General features: G+C 34.1%; 1 protein-coding gene across 3 annotated transcripts in view; it reads left to right on the forward strand.

Annotated features, from left to right (window-relative positions):
* The window catches only part of USP34 (ubiquitin specific peptidase 34), a 322401-nt gene that overhangs the window by 278756 nt on the left and 21616 nt on the right, over positions 1–22029 (forward strand). For all 3 annotated transcript variants that reach the window (XM_069069036.1, XM_069069034.1, XM_069069035.1), the window contains exons 66-69: positions 1711–1815; positions 2658–2805; positions 3644–4278; positions 17868–18025. In XM_069069036.1, coding sequence (XP_068925137.1) covers positions 1711–1815; positions 2658–2805; positions 3644–4278; positions 17868–18025 — 1046 coding nt within the window. The remainder of the gene's footprint in view (positions 1–1710; positions 1816–2657; positions 2806–3643; positions 4279–17867; positions 18026–22029) is intronic.

Consider the following 22029-nt stretch of genomic DNA (forward strand, 5'->3'; position numbering starts at 1 on the left):
CTCTTGCCCTGCAGACTGTGCTCTTCTGTCACCTGGTTCCAACATAGTTCTCCACTGACCTTTTACTTTCTCTTTGGTGTTTATGTGTTGAGAAGTCTTGAAACTACCACAGCTGCTGGTGATTCACTGTCCTGAAGTCTGCTCTGGCCAGTCTGTGCTGCTGGTCGGGGCCACCCCAGGTCTCAGTCTGCATGACTCCCATGCAACTGCCCTCGTTTCCTAGCTTAGTGCAATACATCCTTCTTGTTGGCCTGCCTGCCTACCTTCAGCAGGAGATTTGTTTCTCTCTGTCACTTTGTGGGTTCTGTAGCTCTGAAATTTGTTTAGAGTCATATTTTAGAGGTATTGGAGGTAGTTGGAGTAGGAACTCACGCCAAGTTCCTGCCCCTACTCCACCATCTTGGCTATGCCCCCCTCATATATAGAAGTTAATTCTAGATGCATAAATCTGAGAATCATCTGCATACCATTAGACACAAATACCTGTATACGTATATATGTGTATATATATACTTATATATAAAATCATTCTGTACATAATTATGTTTATCAGTTCTTTCTCTGGATGCATCTTCATATGTCCTTTGCAGTTACTTTGGGTATTCATAATAGTCAAAAAGACTTCTTCACTCAGAATTGTTCTTAAAACAATATCTGTAGGGAGGGAAATGGAAAAGGGGGGAAAAAAGACATTGTCAACTTTATTATATATTTCAAAGGAATACCAAATTGTACATAATAGATTTGTAGTTTCAAGTGCAATCATCATTTTTGTTGTACTTTGTTGTGGAAATGCTTGTTTTATTCCATAAATAAAATTTAAGTTTAAAAAAAAATCATATGCATAGAGATAATTGTATCCATGGAGCTGATCATCAAGTCAGATAGTATAATGAGTGAAGAGACAAGGGCCCAGGACAATTTTGGGGAATGCCCACAGTAATTGGGTGTAATCTGGATGAAGGTCCAGTAAAAGAAACTGAAAAGGAAGAATCGCATGGGTAGTAGAAGAACCAAAGGAGAGAGTAGTGTTGCTAAAACCTAGAGAGAATAGAATATGAAGAACAAGGGTGATAAGCAGTATCAGAGGTTTGAAAGAGATAGAAGATGAGGACTGAGAAAAGGCCATTAAATTTGGCAATTAAGATATCGTTAGTAACTGAAGATAGAAGTTTAAAATCAAAGCCTGACTGAAGAGGTTTCAAAGAGAGTAAGAAGCAGAATTGGAAGTACTAATTGTAAATTGCTTTCTAAAGAAATTGTAAAGCAATAGCTATGTGCTAGCATTTTAACCATTAGGGCATTTTTTAATATCATTTTCTTTCTTTAGTGCTACAGGCAGCTCTCTAAGACTCAGAGTTGTGAAAAGTATTGTTAAGCTTCATTGGTTGTCAGCATTTGCAACAAAAATGTAATTACAAGTCCAGACCCCCACCAAAAAAAAGCATGCACAAGGCACTCTCTTGGTGCTAGAAGTATATATGGAGATGAAGGAACTCACAATGGAAGGAAATTTAGGGGGAGTAGCTAATAAACTTGTATGTGTGTATGTGTGTGTGTGTGTATTGGTATGAATGCACATACATCGAATACATTCTTACATATAGTTAATTGTAAATGTACGCTTATTTGGTTATGTTGTTTAATGTTTAAGTGCATAATAACTTTTATAAATAAAAATGCTTAGGTTTTATTATATATGTGTTGCAGGCTGCCAACCCTTTCTTTAAATTATTAACTATGTTAATGGAATTTGCTGGTGGGCCTCCAGGAATGCCACCTTTTGCATCTTATATTCTGCAGCGGATATGGGAGGTATGTTAAAAAGTTGGCTTTAAATTTTCATATTTTTTTTCAGTCAGTTGACTTTTTTTTTTTAATAAGCAATTGGGGTTAAGTAACTTGCTCAAGGTTACATGGCCAGTTATTTCTGGGTGTGGTGCTGAGTATGTGAGCCCAGATTTGATCCCCAGGTCATCCCGACACTGGAGCTGGTGCTCTTACTTGCTGAGCCACCTGGCCACCCCTGAGCAACTGGGGTTAAGTAACTTGCTCAAGGTTACACGGCCAGGTGTTTCTGGGTGGGTGCTAAGTGTCCGAGCCCAGGATTCGATCCCCAGGTTATCCTGACACTGGGGCCAGTGCTCTTACTCGCTGTGCTACCTGGCTGCCCCCAGTCAATTGACTTTGATAACTTATAGTTATCACACAGTTGGGCGCCTAAAAATGGATGAACTTGACTAGACTAGGAATGAAGATAGAACTGTAAAACAGATTAGTGCCATCTTATTAATGGCTTAAACCAAACAATATGATTTCTCTGGGTGATGCTTCTTTCTTCCAGCCCCAACTGTAAAAATTGGAGAGGTATACCTAGCTAGACTTCCCATTTGTTTCCTCTTTTATCCTTTATTAGGTGGTAATTTATTCACTTGTCAAATGAGAAATTCTTTTATTTAGGTGAGACTACCCTCAAATATGATCTATTTTGTGATTTTCTTGGTTTAAAATATTTAAGTAAATGTCCTCTTTACTGGTGCAAATGGAAGCAAATTAAAAACTAATACTTTGTATCATCTGTATCATATTAAATACATTCATTTGTAATCTTTTCTTTAAACTTGCTTAATACTTTTTTCCTTTCATTTTGTTTGTAGGTGATTGAATATAACCCTTCTCAATGCCTCGATTGGTTGGCAGTACAGACACCCCGCAATAAATTGGCACATAGCTGGGTGCTGCAGAATATGGAAAATTGGGTTGAGCGTTTTCTTTTGGCACATAATTATCCTCGAGTCAGAACTTGTAAGTTAGAAATTTGTTTAAATAGCAAAAGCCAGATTTGTGGAAATGTTTTTTACAAGCATTTTACAAATACTTGAAGTTATTTTCTTTTGAGGTTAAGTGGGTGTAGAAGAGTTTTTTATGCAGAGATATGACCTTAGTGAAAGGTGGGGAGGGATGAAAGGAAAGAAAGAGAGAGAAGCATTTAACAAGATATTAAGCCTAAACAAGGGAAGGGTTGACATAATAGCTATCTTCAAGTATCTTAAGGCAGTTGCTTCACTGCCTTCTTCTACATAGAAGAGAGAGCAAACTTCTATTGTTCCAGAGGAAAACAATACAACAAATGTGTGAAAGTTACAGAGTTTGATTTCTACACCATTTAAAGGAGTTATTACTGTCCGTTATTAGATAGCTTCTTTATAAGCTCTCTATCATTTAAAATATTTCTGTAGAACCTGCATAATCTTCTTTCTTTTTTTTTTCTTAAAGCAGTTGGGGTTAAGTAAAACTTGCTCAAGGTTACGCAGCCAATTATTTTTTGTGTGGGTGCCAAGAATCTGAGGCCAGAACCAATCCCGGGTCTCCTGACTCCAGGGCCACTGCTCTTACTCACTGCTCCACCTGGCCTCCCCACATAATTTTCTTTCAAGGATATTGAAGAGATCACATGTTTGGAATGTTTGATTGCATTAGGGACAAAAAGATTTTGCAAATGCTGTTTTCCATTGTGTCCCTCAGTAAACATTTAATATTTATGAAATGAAAACATAATTTCTGTTTTGCAGCTTTTTTTAAATTTTCTGTCCGGTCATGATATGTTTTGCGAGGCTCTGACAATTTGTTTTCTATCTTCCAGCTGCAGCTTACCTTCTGGTATCCTTAATCCCAAGCAATTCATTCCGGCAAATGTTCCGGTCAACGAGGTCTTTGCATATCCCAACACGTGACCTGCCACTCAGTCCAGATACCACAGTAGTTCTGCATCAGGTCTACAATGTACTTCTTGGCTTGCTTTCCAGAGCCAAACTTTATGTTGATGCTGCTGTTCATGGCACCACAAAGTTGGTGCCCTATTTTAGTTTCATGACATACTGTCTCATCTCCAAAACAGAGAAGCTTATGTTTTCCACATATTTCATGGACTTGTGGAACCTTTTCCAACCTAAACTCTCTGAGCCAGCAATAGCCACCAACCACAATAAACAAGCTTTGCTTTCTTTTTGGTATAATGTATGTGTTGACTGTCCAGAGAACGTCCGCCTTATTGTGCAGAACCCAGTGGTAACCAAGAACATTGCCTTCAATTACATCCTTGCTGACCATGATGATCAGGATGTGGTGCTTTTTAACCGTGGGATGCTGCCTGCCTACTATGGCATTTTGAGGCTCTGCTGTGAGCAATCACCTGCATTTACCAGACAGCTAGCATCTCATCAGAATATTCAGTGGGCCTTTAAGAATCTTACACCACATGCTAGCCAGTACCCTGGAGTAAGTAAATTAATTCTCTGCCTTCATTTTCAAATTTAGAGTCTGTTACTTGTTTAGATATGTTTTATTAGAATGTGGTAGTTATTAACTGCAAGTCTTTATTTTTTTTAATTATTATTATTATTATTGCTTTTTGGAGGGGGGAAGGTAGGGCAGTTGGGGTTAAGTGACTTGCCCAAGATCACATGGCTAGGTTTTGTGTTAAGTGTCCGAGGCTGGATTTGAACTCATGTTCTCCTGACTCCAAGGCTGGTGCTCTATTCACTCTGCCACCTAGCCATCCCTGGAAGTCTTAAATGTAGCATTTTCTTAAACTTTGTAAAATTATGACACACAACTATAATATTGTTTTTTGATGGCTCGTTTCTGGATTCTTTAAAGGCAATTGTTTATGTAAACGTATCTAGTCACATTGTTTCTGATCTATTGAATTATGAAATGACATATCACCTACCTGTGTTGGCTTTGGTTTTAGTAAACTAGTTTCCATTATATTTACTTAAATAATAGCTTAATAGTCCAGTACAAACTTTGTTAGCAATATCCAAGGGGAAAAAAGGAGAGTAGTACCTAAAATCTTATGCTTACTTCCTTGTAATGTTAATTGTGTGTAATATAAGTGAAATTTTCGTGAACGTGGTATAGGGATCAATATGGATCTTCTACAGAATATGGTTTTGAAAAAACCTCTTAAACTTTTTTGTAAAGGGGAAAGAGATAAAAAGATGGCATTAAGTAGTGTCTTACTTTTTCTAAAGATAATTGGACTACTGTAGTCGTATTTCTAGTCTTGAAATAGGAAAATGCTATACTCGATATTACAAAGTAGACCTTACATAGATAAGAAAAAATGCTAAATTTAGTCTTGAGTTATTTTTAACATTGTTCATTAATCCAATTTTTGTTTGGTTACCTCTGTTTAAAACATGAGTATTGGTGTTACAAGCAAATACCACTTGAAATATTGTTTTCACACATTACTTATTTATTCTGTTTTGGCCCCCCCAATAAGCCATTAATGCTTTAAGGAGGCCAGAGTTAATTCCCTATTGTATACATAAGAAATTGAAGACTTGGAAGAACTAAATAAATGATTTACACAGGTAGATTCTACAAGTTATTATTTTTAAAAAATATGTGAAAATGAGCTATGCAGTAAGGAAAATTGGGCTTGAATCCAGGCCTTGGAATTCAAAAATCAGTGTATTTTTTTCACTATACCATGCCATTACATAAGGAAAAAATAGAATTACTGGGGCAGCTAGGTGGCTCAGTGAATAGAGCACTAGCCCTAGAGTCAGGAGAACCTGAGTTTAAATCTGGCCTCAGACACTTAAAACTTACTAGCTGTGTGACCTTGGGCAAGTCACTTAACCCCAATTGCTCTGCCTTCACCACTCTACCCCCCCACCCCCGCCAAAAAAATAGAATTACTGTCATTATCATTGCTGTCCTTTTATTTATAAAACTCGGTTACATTCAATCATCTCTAACTCAGTGACTTAAAAATGTCATACACTGATGATGTTAACTCTGATGCTAAAGTGGGAGCTTTGATTTCTTACATTTATTTTGAATTTCAGTTTGTCTTCTCTGAACCCCATCCCTTTTTGCTAGCTAGAGTACTCCCTCTCTCTTCCCATTGCCATGTCCTTTATTTCACTTGTTATACTTGTATCACCTCAGTAGAATGTTAGGTCCTTAAAGAATAAATATTATACCCTTACAAGTGTTTGGTTCAATTGCTTTTTAATTATTTTTATCCATTTTATGGGTGTGAGATAGTAAAACAAATTAAAACCATGTCAAAGTTGCAGTTTTCAGCTTTGATCATTGATGAAGATGAGCATTTTTTCAAAATTTTATTAATAATTTGTTTCCTTTCTTGAAATATTGATACATTTTGACCATTTATCCATTATATAATGGGAATTTCTACTGACACTTTAACAGTCCTTTATATGTCAAATTTTATCTGTCTGCCATTTATATATCCCCCAATTTTTCATTATTTTTAGTTTTAGAGAAACTTTATCTTCATGATGTCAAGCCATTCAGTTATATACCTAATAAAATGAATTGCCTTCTATTTGTTGAATTGAAAGAATTAATCTTATCTCCAGTTTTAATAAATCTTTTATTCTGTTTTCTTCCCTATTTTAAAAAATTTAATGGAGGGATGGGGCTTATGTTCAAATCTCTTCCAGCTGGAACTCATTGGAGTATGTAGTATAAGATGAAGATCAAGATCCCTTTCCCAGAAGATTAACAATTAATTTTCTTTTTAGTTTTTATACTAAAATAAATTTAGTTTATTTTTATTTTTAGTTCCAGATTCTCTTCCTCCTCCTCCACCTACCAAATGAGATGGCAAGAAATATAAAACCTATTATAAAACATATAGTCTTGCCAAAGAATTTTCTCCATTAGCAATGTCCCTCATAGTCCCCCAAAAAAGAAAAACAAGATGTGCTTTATTTTATATTCTTAGTCCATCAGCTCTCTATCAGGAAGTTTCATTATGAGTCCTCTGTAATTGTGGTTGACCATTACGTTGATCAGAACTACTAAATATTTCAAAATTGATGATTTTACAATACTACTACCACCATATATATTGTTGTTCTGGCTCTGCTTGCCTCACTTTACATCAGTTCTTACAAGTGTTCCCAAATTTTTCTGAAACCATCCTGCTCATCATTTCTTATAGCACACTAGTATCCATTGCAATCATATACCACAACTTGTCTAGCCATTCCCCAATTGATGGACATTCCCTCAATTTCCAGTTTTTTTGCCACCATAGAAAGAGTTGTCAGAAATATTTGTGTGTATGTGTGTGTGTGTGTGTGTGTGTGTGTGTGTATGTTGTTTTCCTTTTTCTTTGCTCTGTTTGGATTACAAATCTAGTGGTGGTTTTGCTGGATTAGAGTGTATGCAAAGTTTTATGGCCTTTTGGATATAGTTCCAAATTCTTCTCCAGAATCATCCGATCAGCTCACAGTTCTACCAAGGTACATGGGTATACCTGCTTTCTCATATTTTTTCCAGTATTTGTCATTTCTTTTTTAGTCATCTTATTCAATCTGATGAATGTGTGGTAGTACTTCAGAGTTATTTCATTTGCATTTCTCTACTAATTAATTATTTAGAGCATTTTTTCATATGGCTATTGGTAACTCAGGTTTCTTCCTCTGAAAACTGCCTATCATTCAGAAAATGACTGTTGTTATAAATTTTGCTTAGTTCCCTGTTTATGTGTGTAAATCTATATATGTGTATGTAGCTACACATATTTGTATGAAATACGGGACCTTGATAGGAAAAACTTGCTACAAAGATTTTTCCCCCAGCTTCATGCTTTTCTTTTAATTTTAGTCACATTAGGTTTTGTTTGTTCAAAAATCTTTAAAATTTTATATAATCAGTTTATCTTCTGCGAACTTTTTTATTACTTTTTCTTGTCTTGAACTCCGGACCCTTATTGATAGATCAGACAGGTAATTTTTATTCCATGCTCCATTGCTTTGCTTCTGATGTCAGCCTTTATGTCTAGAAGATCATGTACCCATTTTTAGCATATCTTAGTATGTGGTGTGAGATGTTTTTCTATGCCTAGTTTCTGCCAGACTGCTCTCCAGTTTCCTAACAGTTTTTGTCAAAGAGTGAGTTCTTGCCCCTAATACCTGGGATCTTTGGGCTTATCAAATAATAATTTAATGTTCTTATTTCTTTTTGTATATCATATCCCTAATGTGTAGCAAATCTTCTTGATGATTACAGCTTTGTAGTATAGTTTGAGATCTAGAACTGCTAGGCCCTCTTCTTTTTCCATTGGTTTTCTTGACATTCTTGACTCTTTGTTCCTGCAGAAAAAATTTTGTTGCTTTTCTAGCTCTATAAAGTAATTTTTTGGTAATTTGATTTATATGGTACAAAGTAAGTAGATTAATTTAGATAATGTCCTCATTACTATTAGCCCAGCATATCTATTAGAAATTAATATTTCTTCAATTATTCAGATCTGTATTGGTGTAAAGAGTTTTCATATAAAACATTGCTTTACTTCATGTAAAGAAGTATTCATATACTTCTGTCTGTGCTATGGAAAGTAAAAAAATATCTTGTACTGTCCATAGTTATTTCACTTTCTCTCTTTTATTGTTGAGTTTTGATGGTAATTTACAGAAATAGTTTTGATTTGTCGTGTATATTTTATATCCTGCAACTTTGATGACATTGTTATTTATTAGTTTTTAAGTTGACTCTCTAATGTTTTCCAAGTAAATCATCCTATCATTTGCAAAAAGTAGTAGTTTTGTTTCTACATTGCTTATATTTCTTCAGTTTTTATTTCCTGCCTTATTGTTATAGCTAGGATCTAGTACAATATTGAATAGTAATGATGATAGCAGACATCCTTGCTTCAGCCCTGATATTATTGGAAAGGATTCTTTTTAGCTTATCCTCATTAGAAATAATGCTTGTTCTTGGTTTAGATAAGTACTACTTAGCATTTTAAGGAAAGCTCCATTTATTTCTATTCTTCCTAGTGTTTTAACAGTAATGTTGTCTTTTGTCAACAGCTTTTCCTGTATCTAATGAAATAATGATTTTTTTTGTTTTCATTGTTAGTTATGCTTATAGCTTTCCTGATGTTGAACCAACCCTGCACTCCTGGTGTAAATCCATTTTAATAGTGTATGATATTTTTTTGATGTGTTGCTGTAACCTTGCTAATATTTTATTTAAAATTTTTGCATCAATTTTCATTAGGGAAATTGGTCTGCAATTTTCTTTTTTTATTTTGACTCTCCCTGGTTTAGGTATCAAGACCATATTTGTATCGTAGGAGGAATTTGGTAGGACTTTTTTGTTTTTCCAAACCGTTTATATAGCATTAGAATTAATTTTTAAACGTTTCCTAGAATTTGCTTGTAAATCTGCAGGGTATTTGGATTTTTTTTCTTAGAGTTCATTTATGGCTTCTTCTATTTCTTTTTTTAAGAATAGACTTAAGTATTCTACTTCTTTTTCTATTAATCTGAACAATTTATATTTTTATAAATATTTATTTTCATTTATATTTTCAATTTTATTGTCATATATTTGGGCAAAAAAGCTCCCACTTATTTTCATTTTCTCATATTTGATTATAAATTTACCTTTTTCATATTCAGTGCCAGTATTTTAATTTTCCTCTTTAAAAATTCAAATTAGCCAATAATTTTTCTCTTTTTTTATGCAAAAATCTTCTGTTTTCTTTTGTTATTTCAATATGTTTTGGGTTTTCTTTTTCCAATTTTGTAGTTCTTCTTTAGTTTTCAGGATGTCTATTTTGGTATTTAATTGAAGGGTTGAATTTATTTTTTAATTATTTGTAATTTAATGAGATTTTTTTTTATATTGCATGCTCAATTCATGAACTGACCTTTCTTTTCTTTATTGAAAAAAACACTGAGGTATATATTTTCCCCTACATATTACTTTGCATCCAATAAATTTTAGTATATTGCCTGAATATTTTCATTACCTTTAATGAAATTATTATTTTTTGATTTGTTCCTTCACTCATTCTTTTTTTCCCTTTATTTTTTCTCAGTTGCATGTAAAAGAAATTATTTAACATGTTTCTTTTTAGAATTGAGTTGCCAGTTCTCTCCCTTACTCTCTTCCCTTAATAACTTCCTTGAAAAGGCAAGCAATTTGATATAGATTATACATGTGAAGTCATGCAAATGATTCCCATATTAGACTTGTTGCAAAAGAAAAAAAACATCAAAAAAAGAATCAAAAACAAGAAAAAGAAATTTTTAAAAAGTATTCTTTCATCTGCATTTCAGGCCATCAGTTTTTTCTCTGGAGATGGATAGTATTTTTCATTATAAGTCCTTCAGAATTGTCTAGGAGCATAATATTGCTCAGAATAACTAATATTCACAGTTGATAATTGTACAGTATTGCTGTTACTGTTAAAATGTTCCTCTGATTCTGCTCACCTCATTTTGCATCAGTTCATACGAGTCTTCCAGGGTATTTTGAAAGCATTTTGCTCGTCATTTCTTATAACACAAAAGTAGTCAAATACAGTCATATGCCACAACTTGTTCAGCCATTTCCCAATTGATGAGCATTCCCTCAGTGTCCAGTTCTTTGCAGGCACAAAAAGAACTGCTATAAAAATTTTTCTATGTATAGGTTTGTTTCCTTTTTCTTTGCTCTCTTTGGGATATAGTCCTAGTTTTGGCTTTACTGGGTCAAAGGGTATGCACAATTTTATAGCCCTTTAGGCATAGTTCTAAATTGTTTTCCAGAATGGTTGGATCAACTGACAGTTCATTAATATCCCGATTTTTCCATATGTCCTCTAACATTTGTCATTTTACTTTTCTGTCATATTAGCCAATCTGATAGGTGTGAGTTGGTACCTTTAGAGTTGTTTTAATTTGCATTTCTCTAATCAATAATGATTTTGTGCATTTTTTCACATGACTATAGATAGCTTTGATTTCTTCATCTGAAAAATGCATGTTCATATCCTTTGACAATTATCAATGGGGAATTATTACTTATATTCTTAGAAACTTGACTTAAAGCTTCCAGAAATGAGACCTTTATCAGAGAAACTTGATGTAACAATTTTTCCTTGGTTTTGTTTGTGCAAAGCCTTTTTGATTTCATGTAATCAAAATTACCATTTTATATCCTATAATACTCTCTAACTCTTGTTGGTCATAAATTCTATCTTATCCATAGATCTGAAAGGTAAAATTATCTATGCTTACCTAATTTGCTTATTGTATCACCCTTTATGTCTAAATCACGTACCTATTTTGACCTTATCTTGGAATATGATGTTGGAATGGAATATTAAATTATTTAATTTAATTTTTTAAAATTTAAATAAATGGATTATTAGTCTGTACCTAGTTTCTCCCAGACTGCTTTCCAGTGGTAATTTTTGGTAAATAATGAGTCCTTTTCCCAAAAGTTTAGATCTACCGAACACATGAAATTACTATGGTCATTTACTATTATGTACTGTTCCACAGATCTGCCACTCTTATTTTTTTAGCCAGTACTAGATTGTTTTGATGACTACTGCTTTTTAATATACTTTGACATCTGGTACTTCCTTCACATTTTTTTTCATTAATTCCCTTAATATTCTTGATCTTTTGTTCTTGCATAGGAATTTTTATATTATTTTTCCTGCTCTATAAAATAATTTTTTGCTAGTTTCATATGGCCCTGAATAAGTAAATTAGTTTGGGTAGAATTGGCTTTTTTATTATATTGGCTTAGCCTGCCCATAAGCAATTAACTTTTCTGCAATTGTTTAGATTTTACTTTATTGGGGCGGCCAGGTGGTGCAGTGAGTAAGAGTGCCGGCCCTGGCATCGGGAGACCCGAGATCCGTTTCATCCTCAGATACTTGGCACCCACACAAAATAACTGGCCGTGTAACCTTGTGCAAGTTACTTAACCCCAATTGCTTTAAAAAAAAAAAAAAGATTTGACTTTATTTGTGTGAAAAGTATTTTGTAATCATCTTCATATAGTTCCTGGATTTGTCTGTGCAAACTTGACAGACTCTCAAGTATGTTACATTGCTTGCAGTTATTTTAAATGGAAGGTTTTTTTTTTTCAATCTCTTGCTGTTGGACTTTGTTGGTAGTATATAGACTTGCTGATGATTTATATGGATTTGTTTTATATCCTGTAACTTTGCTGCAGGTGTTAATTATTTTAACTAGTTTTTTAGTTGATTCTCTAGTGTTCTTCAAGTATGCCATCACTGAAAAGAGGGTTAATTTTGTTACTTAATTGCCTTATGATTTCTTCAGTTTCTTTTTCTTCTCTTGTTGCTACAGCTAGCATTTTCAATATTTTGAATAGTAGTTGTGATAATGGGCATTCTTATCTCATCCTGATCTCATTAGGAGGTCTTCTGGCTTATCCCCATAACAGATAATTCTTGTTGATGGTTTTAGATAGATATCACTTATTTTTTCTTATACTTTCTAGTGTTTTTAATAGGAATGAGTGTTATATTTTGTCAGAAACTTTTCTACATCAATTGAGATAATCATATGATTTTTATCGTTTTTGTTGTTGATATGGTCAACATATCAATGTTTTTATATAATTTTTATTATACATATAAGTATATATATAAATTTTCATATGAACTGATGCAAAGTGAGGTGAGCAGAATCAGAAGAACATTTTAACAGTAACAGCAATATTGTACAATTATCAACTGTGAATGTTAGTTATTCTGAGCAATACTATGCTCCTAGACAATTCTGAAGGACTTATAATGAAAAATGCTATCCATCTCCAGAGAAAAAACTGATAAGAGCCTGAAATGCAGATGAAAGAATACTTATTTAAAATACGTATTAAAAATACTTATTAAAAATTTCTTTTTTTTTTGATCTGTTTTTTTTCTTTTGCAACAAATCTAATATGAAAATCATTTGCATAATTTCACATGTATAATCTATATCAAATTGCTTGCCTTTTCAAGGAAGTTATTAAGGGAAGAGAGTAAGGGAGAGAACTGGCAACTCAATTGTAAAAGGAAACATGTTAAAGAATTTCTTTTACATGCAACTGAGAAAAAATAAGGGGAAAAAAGAATGAGTGAGTGAAAGAACAAATCAAAAAAATAATTTCATTAGAGGTAATGAAAATTATATTAAAAAACCAATAGTTTTCCTGATATTGAACCAGCCCTGAATTTCTGGCATAAACCCCACCTGGTCATAATGTATGATCTTTGAGATATAATGCTATAATCTCCTTGCTAGTATTTTATTTTAATTGTTTTGCATTGATATTCATCAGGGAAATTGGTCTATAGTTTTTTATCTCTGTTTTAGCTCTTCCTAGTTTAGATACCCGTGTTTCCCCGATAATAAGACCTATCCCGAAAATAAGCCCTCCCCTTACTGTGTAAGATTCCTCGAAAATAAGCCCTATTGAGATTGGTGCTGTAGTGAAGGTGATCCCCTGCGCTACACGCTACATTACGGTACCCTCTGTATGCACCGTCCCCTCCTCCCCCTGTGAAACGCACGCTGCGCTCCGAGCTGCATCCAATCAGAGCTGCAGCAGTGAGCGCGTCATCCTGTTCTTCCCCAGTGATTTGCTTGCTGGCACCATTGAGAGCAGTGCCGTGGAGGAGAGCTGAGGCAGGACAACATAAGCCCTCCCCTGAAAATAAGCCCTCTGGTGGTTTTCTTTCCAAAAAATTGTAATAAGACAGTGTCTTATTATCGGGGAAACATGGTATTAGCACCATATTTGCATTGTAGAAGGAATTTGGTAGGATTCCTTCTTTGCCTGTTTTTCCTAATAGTTTATGTAGTATTGAAATTAATTATTCTTTAAGTGTTAGGTAGAATTCGCTTGTGAATCCTTCCCTCGAAGACCCCTGGTAATGATACAGTTCTGAGGTATTGTATATGTCCTCTCTCCAACAAGAATATGAATAGTTTAATCAGTTTCTCACTCATTTTACCTTTTTATACCTCTCAAGTCCTTTTGTTCTTGTAGATGAATTTGAATGTTATAAAATGTCTCTTTAGCTCTGTTCTTTTCCTCAGGAATACCATAGTAGCTCTTTTTGTTTTTTTAATAATATTTTATTTTTTTTCCCAATTACATATAGACAATTTTTAACATTCATGCTTTAAAATTTTTGAGTTCAAATTTTTTCCCTCTTTCCTTCATATCCTTCTTCCCTGCGTAAGCAGTTTTATGTAGGTTATACATGTGTGATCATGTAAGATGTTTCATTTTTGTTGTGAAAGTCATGTTGTGAAGACACTTTGACTGAAAGGGGGAAAAAAGTGAGGTGAAAAAGAGTGTGCTTTGATCTATGTTTAGATTCCATTCATTCTTTTTCTGAAGGTGGATAGCATGAGCCATTTGGGATTGTCTTGTATCGTTATATTGCTGAGAATAACTAAATCATCCACAGTTCTTCCTTGTACAGTATTGCTTTTACTATGTATAATGCTCACTTCACTTTGTATCAGTTCATCTAAGTTTTTCCAGGTTTTTCTGCAGTCAGGCTGCTCATCATTTACAATAGTATTTTGTTAAAATCATATGCCACAAATTGTCTAGCCATTCCCCAATGGGCATCCCCTCAATTTCCAACTTGGCCACCACAAAAAGAGCTGCTGTAAATATTTTTGTGCATGTGAGTCATTTTCCCTTTTTAAAAAATCTATTTCATAAATAGACATAGTGGTATTGCTAGATGAAAGGGTATGTACAGTTTTATAGCCTTTTGAGCATAGTTCTAAATTGTTCTCCAGAGTTGTTGGATCAGTTCACAACTCCATCAACAATGTGTTAATGTCCCAATTTTCCCACATCCCTCCTGCCTTGATAAATTCCCTTTTCTGTCCTGTTAGCCAATCTGGTACATGTGAGATGGTACCTCAGAATTGTTTCATTTTGCATTTCTCTAATTAATAGTGATTTAGAGGTTTTTTTAATATGATAATAGATAGCTTTGATTTCTTCATTTGAAAATTGGTTACTCACATCCTTTAACTATCAGTTGGGGAATGGCTTGTGTTCTTATAAGTTTGACTGAGTTCTTTTTATATTTGAGAAATGAGGCTTTTATCAGAAATACTTGTTACAAAAATTGTTTCCAAGCTTTCTGCTTTCCTCCTAGGCTTTGTTGCATTGGTTTTGTTTGTTCAAAATCTTTTTTTAGTTTAATATGAGCAGAATTATCCACTTTCCATCTAGTAACACTCTCTATCTCTTGTTTGGTCACAAATTCTTCCCTTCTCCATAAATCTGACAGGTAAACTATTCCTTGCTCTCCTAATTTGCTGATGGTATCATCCTTTAATTGTGTACCCATTTTTTACCTAAATCATGTCCTCATTTTGACCTTATCCTGGTATACAATATAAGATGCTGGTCAACATCAGGAGTTGGAAACCAATGGCCTTTTGACTGAGTCTTAAGTTTTACTGAACAGATTCTTTTATTAAGGGAATTTTATTTCTGCAACCCACTGGGGGGAAACTCCTGCTAGGTGACCAAAAGGAAGATCACTTAGAATTGATAACTTCTCCTCCCCCAAAGTTTGAACAAGGCATCTTGAAATTTCAGTTTTCTGAAGTTTTGTCGTCTAGTAGGCAAGACCTTGTATACCTGTTGGGTTTTGTATAGCTGAGTGGTAGTAGGCTTGCTGAACTCTGTCACGTTAGCCTGCTTGGAGGTTTTGCAGGTTCAGGACAACTAGATTGCAGGCTTTTCTTTGCTCTTGGTCTCCTGTTCTGATTGTTACACTGAGGGTTTATAAGTTCTGAGGTTCAAGGTAAGAAGTGAATGCTGCTCTCTGCTCCTGGGCTCAGAGCACATTCTTAAATTCTGGAACTTGTTCTATGCCCAGTACTCAGCTTTGACTCCCCAACATTTCCTTTCTATCCTAGATTTGTGACTCAGAATTGGGTAATAGGTAACAGCTGCCCAGTGGCTTCTCTTCTACTTGAGCTTTAACTGGTTCAGAGGCTCTGGGTTCTCTTTCTCCCATGGTGCTTCCTGCCCTTGGCTATGTCCCTGGGCAGTAGAAGACTCCTTGTCCCTTCCATTTTGCCTGGCCAACTCCCACCCCAATATTGACAGACCTCTCTGTCTTCCTAAGTTGCCTGTGCTGGAAAAATGACGCCCTGTGAATTTCTTGTTAAGAGTTTCCTTCTTATAGAGGTCTGAAGGTTTATTAAACACGTCATCTTTCATATATATTGTTTGAATCCATCACAATGTCTGTTCTTTTCCATTGATCTATTGTCTATTTCCTCCCATGGTTTTCATGAAAGTCACTTTATAATGTTAACAAGGAATAACAGCTTCACAAAACTTAATGTGAAAACCAGGTATATTGTAAGAGAACTAAACATGCATACGGAACCCAAAGAGTTCCATGTAAACGTTATTATTTTTTCCAGTTACATTTTATGAAGTCTCTTAGTATTTTGATTGATAATATTACATATGTAAATTAGTCTAGAAAATACTGTAATTTTTCCTATATTAATCCAACCCATACATACACATTAGATGTTGCTTTAGTTATTTAGGTATTCCTTTATCTTGTTCATTCTTTTGAATGAATGAAATTATTCCTTTGTTTTTATATAGGTATTTTATATTCTTAGGTGGGTGGGTTAATTATAAAATATTTCAAAATTGTTATTATTGTGTAGTATGTTTTCTTATTTCTTATTAATAGTAAATAAAAATGAAGATTATTTATTGAATTCATTTTAAATCCTGCAACTTAGTTGAATTGTCTTTATGGATGGCTTTTCTAAATGTCCAGATAAGATTATTCAGCAAGGAGTGATATCTTGATCCAATATTAATCCTGTCTTATTTCAGTCACTAGATTTGTTATTTTAAATTAAAATGATGAGATAGGTATCCTTTATTTGTGCTTGTTTTAGTGAGGATACTTCTAATGCTTCTTTGTGTGTAATGTTAGCTAGGCTTTGTTCTAAAGTATATACTTATGATGGATAAAAAAAAAATTCCCTTTTACCTATTCTTTTTAGTGTTTGTAACATTCATGAATGCTAGATTTTATCACAGGATTTTTCTCCATCTGTTGATTTAACTATATAGATTTTTTTTTAAGTTTTTGTTTTATTTTGTTCATATCATTTTTTGATGTTGAACCAAATAATTACACATAATGTTATGCCTGATGTAAATTTCTTATTGTATTTTTGTATTTTGTTGACGTATGTCTTTTTTTTGTATCTATGTTATTAGGAAATTTTGCCTGTAATTTTTTTAGTGTTACCTTTACCTGATTTTAAAGTTATACCATATTTGCGCCATAAAAAGTATTACCTATATAACACTTGATCTTTCTATATGTTTTTTAATAATTTCTATTAACTTAGAGGTTATTTGTTCTTGAGAAGCTTGAAAGAATTTTGTTGTGGATTAAAGGTTAGGTATTTTTTTATGGCGTTAATTCTTTAGTGACTTGTCTTATTTCTTTGAGAATTAGTCTGTCTGATTTTTTAAGTGTAATTACCTGTTTCCTTTAAATTTTCTAATGGTGTATTACTTGATTTCTTTTGTGCTCCTTTTTCATTCATAATTTTATAAATTATACTTTTTTATGCTAAATCTTACTTTTCGTATTTTTTTTTAAGTTCAGGATTTATTTAAGAATTCACATATCTAAGTCTCTAATCTGTTTTTTTCGCCTCTATCTTTAATATTCACTTTTTAAACTTGGTTTTACACTGGTTTTTTTTATGATCTTTGAGTAAAATCTTTATATTTTTTATTTTAATGTAGGTATTTATATAAAAACAGTTTTCTTTGATCTTAGAGGTTTTGATATATAAAATTATTGTCTTTTAGCTTCTCATTTTTTATGATTTCCCTGTTAAACCTAATAATTATCAAGTTTTTAGTTGCAGTTTTATAACTTTTGCTCATGTTATTTTCATTCAGTTCCAATTTTGTTGCATTTTCATCTGTCAGTATAGCATGTATAATTTTTTACTCTTTCTCCTTTGCTTTTTTAGGCAGTGGAAGAACTGTTTAACCTGATGCAGTTGTTTGTAGCTCAGAGGCCAGATATGAGAGAGGAGGAGTTAGAAGACATTAAACAATTTAAGAAAACAACTATCAGTTGTTATTTGCGTTGCTTGGATGGCCGCTCCTGCTGGACAACTTTAATAAGGTTCTTTTTTTAAAAACTGTTTTTAATGAAACCAAAATGATCATACCCTTCATTTAGTAAGAATTTGTAGTTGAAGGTAAAGCATTCAAGTTCTTAGAGATGAGTAATTTAGCTTGAGAATGTTTAATATCCTAGAAGTTGATGACCCACCAAAAAAGGAATAATTTCATTCACTTCCTTTACCTGAAACATCATATTCAGTATTTATAAAATATGAAACATTTATCAAGATAATTCCCTAAATTTGATTATTTGATTATTAGCAATAATTGTTTGTCTTTCAAAAAGTTAGAGGCATTTTACATATTTAGAAAAATAAGTAATTATTCACTTGGGAAACAGGTGCTCTTTTAAATACAAAGCATGCTAATAAGTTTTAATTTGTAATAAAACAGAAAAATGACAGAAATGTATTTACTGTTAGTGTCTTAGACTTAAAAGTTAATGAACTCCTCAAAAAGAACCATCTTACTCATTCCCTTAATATATGTGGCTAATGTTCAGACTAGATTTCTAAGGCTAACAAATGAATTCTGTGATACGCAGAAAATTTTTTCTCAAGTTTTTGGAAGGCTTTTATTAATAGCTAGTTCCATTTATATTTACCTGCCTAAGAAAAAGGATATTGGCAGATCATTTATTACTCCCAATCTCCATTGTTTTCTGAGAATGGGCCTGAGAAATAGTAATTTCAAGTATAGAAGTAGACGTTAATTGTCCCTCTTGATAGATAGTTATAAATATTTACAATTAATTTGATAATAATTCCTCTCTGAAGACCTAATCTACTTTTTTACTCTCTGGACAATTAGATTATAATTTACTTTCTTGAACTACTTTTTGATTTACTATGGATTGGTAGTTTCTTCTTCTATTTGTGGGAGAAAATAAATATGTGTAAAGATTTCCAACTTGAGAAGAAAGTTAGTTTGAAAAATTAGTTCTCAAACCAAATACATTAGGAAAAGGGGAGGCATTGAAGGAGTGTAAAGCCAAGCACAAGCAGCTTTACAGACAGCTGCTACTGTGAACAGCTTCAAGGTTCTGATTACATAATATGATGAACTCTCCATTTATTCAGCAGTAAATTAAGGCAAAACATTGACAGAAATCAAAGTACAGCATTCAATGACATAACAGCTTATCACTGAAATGCCCACATAGTTTTAAACAAAGTATATTCATTTAGTAAGTCCTTAATTCAGTTATCCTTAAGGAGGCTTGTCTCCTTAAGGGACACAAAGTACAAAGTTCTCCACCCCTAGGTCACATTGTCTTAATGTCTCAGTCAAAAAGCCTTCTTTCTTCTTAATTGGGGATTAGTTTTCAATCATCCTGAAGAGTACAGGATACAGAGTACAAAGTCCTCCCACCCCTAGGCCACAGTAAATCATGATCTTCTCAGTTTGCATTAAATACCCAAGGAGAAGTTTCAAGTCCTTCACAGTTTCTGTTCCTGGGAAGACAAAGCTTAAGAAAGCCACAATAACAGTCATGCTGGCCTCCTCATCAGTTCATTTTTCTGCCTGTGAAATCAACATAGACCTAACAACAATTCATGAGTATAGTCTTAGGATATCTGAAAACATCAGCAAGACCCTCCTCTAGGATTTCTGTAAACATACAAGAAAATCCTCTTTCAGGGCTTCTTAACAGCAGCAAAGTCCTCTATCAGTAGACAAATCTGACAAAGTAACATCAAAACAGACAGACAAAGTACCAGCACCACAGCCCTGCTTCCTCCCAGTTCTTCTCAATTCTTTTCTCAGTTCTTCTCAGTTCTTAGTTCATTTCTCAGTCCTTGGTTCTATGACCACAAGTTCTGTTCTCAAATTTTGCTCTCAATTCGTAGCAGTTCTCAGAAGTTCTCAGGATCCTAGCAGTTCTCTCTCTCAGCAATTCTGGCTCTCTTGCTTGGGCTTTTCCTTATGTATGGTATTAGCTCCTCCCTGTTCTGCCCCTTCCTGTTATATCAGTAAGTTCCTCCTACTGTGGGATTCACAAGTTCCAGATCTTAATAAAATCATGAACTTGAAACAAGGTGCTAAATCCCTGTTTGATTGCCAGTACAAGGGGCAGGGAAGATCTTCAAATCCCCATGACCATTACAGGTAGGAATGTGGAAACTGAAGATCTTGTTATTGCTCTCCTTGGCAAACCACTGTCCTTAATTTTCTTGTATCTGAAATAAGAAAGTTGGATTAGATGGTGCCTCATATCCCTTCTGGTCCTCCAAATTCTTTGTTTCTAATATCATTTTTTCCCCTCAGTCTAAACCAATGGTTTCATCAATCTAGGGTCACTCCCAATATGGAAATTTTTCTCCTGTTGTACAGAGGGGCAATTAATCTCCAATTGACAAGCTTACAGAGTTGCTTGGTGCATTGAGGTGTTAAGCAGCTTGCTCTTGATCACAGACCCTGGATTTAAACCCAGATTTTTAAGACCAGTTCACTTATTATTACTCCAAATTGCCTTTCAGGTTCTTAGAATCTTTAAATTGAACATCTCAGCCCAATTGAATAAAGACCAATATATAATTTTTAATGGCTTAACATTTTAATAATTAAAAAAAGAAGCAAGAATGTTTTTTATTAGTCTCGTTTGACTTATCAAACAATGTTAGTTTCCTTATTCTTTGATACACGTGCATGCTGAGGAGCTTTTTGAAGAAAAAATTTATGATAGAGCCTTTTAATCTCAGCCTAAAATTAAAAAATATATATATATAACTATCATTGATTTACATACTGTTAATTTAGACCAAGAAAGAATAAGGCCTTATATACTAAACTACAAGCCCAACATTAAAAATGTTCACATCAGTAATCCTCTTTTTAAACGAGTGAAAGTAATGGGGCTATGGTGAGTGAAACAGTTTCTTAAAGTTATTATGTTATGTGTCATGCATGCCTGGCTTACCACCACTCAAGTGCCCAATTAAACACTTAATTGAGTATGTCAGATGATTATTTTTAGTGTAATAGACTTTTTTTTTTTAAGCAACTGGAGTTAAGTAACTTGCCCAAGGTGACAGGGCCAGTTATTTTCTGTGAGTGTTAAGTATCTGAGGCCAGAACCAATCCTGGGTCCTCCTGACTCTGGGGCCCATGCTCTTACTCACTGTGCCACCTAGCTGCCCCAATAGACTTTTTTTTAAGTTTTTTTTTTTTAATTTTTTAGTTTATATCATTCATTTCCGCCAGATTTTGAGTTACAAATTTTGTCCCCATTTTTCCCCTACCCACCACCCCCAAAACAGTGCTCACACTGAATATTCCTTCCCCTTATCTCTCCCCTCTCGTATCTTCCCCCATTCCCCCTCCAACTTTCCAGTAGGACACAGTGGATCTCTATGCCCAAGTGCCTGTATATCTTAATTCCCAGTTACATGTAAAATAATAATAATAAAATATATTTTTTAAACATGGATTTTGAAACTTTGAATTCCAGATTCTTTCTGTACCTCCCCCATCACCCACCCTTACTGGGAAGATAAGCATTTTGATACAGGTTGTACATGTGTAGCTATGCAAAACATTTCCATAGTGGATATATTGTGAAAGACTGACTATATTTCCCTCCATCCCATCCCACCCCCCACTTGTTCTGTTCTCTACTTTGATCCTATCCCTTTTCAAAAGTGGGTGCTTCCAAGTTCCCTCCCCCCCCCAGCCTACCCTCCCTTCCATCATTCCCCCTCTCATCCCCTTCCCCCCTACTCTCCTGTAGGGTGAGATACCCTATTTAGTGTGTATGTCATTCCCTCCCTAAGCCAAATTCATTGAGAATAAGGTTGACTCATTCCCTTTTGCCTTCCTGTTCTTCCCCTCCATTGTAACAGTTTTCCCCTGCCTCTTCCATATGAGATAATTTACCCCATTCTATCTCTCCCCATATCCTCTCATTATATTCCTCTCTCATCTCTTAATTTCACTTTTTAAGTATCATCCCTTCCTATTCAGTTGGTCCTGTGCCCTCTGTCTGTGTATACCTGTACACAT

The sequence above is a fragment of the Petaurus breviceps genome, unplaced genomic scaffold (assembly GCF_028583685.1).
Source record: "Petaurus breviceps papuanus isolate PSGF00001 unplaced genomic scaffold, PetGlider_PUasm1.0 90775, whole genome shotgun sequence".
Lineage (NCBI taxonomy): Eukaryota > Metazoa > Chordata > Mammalia > Diprotodontia > Petauridae > Petaurus > Petaurus breviceps.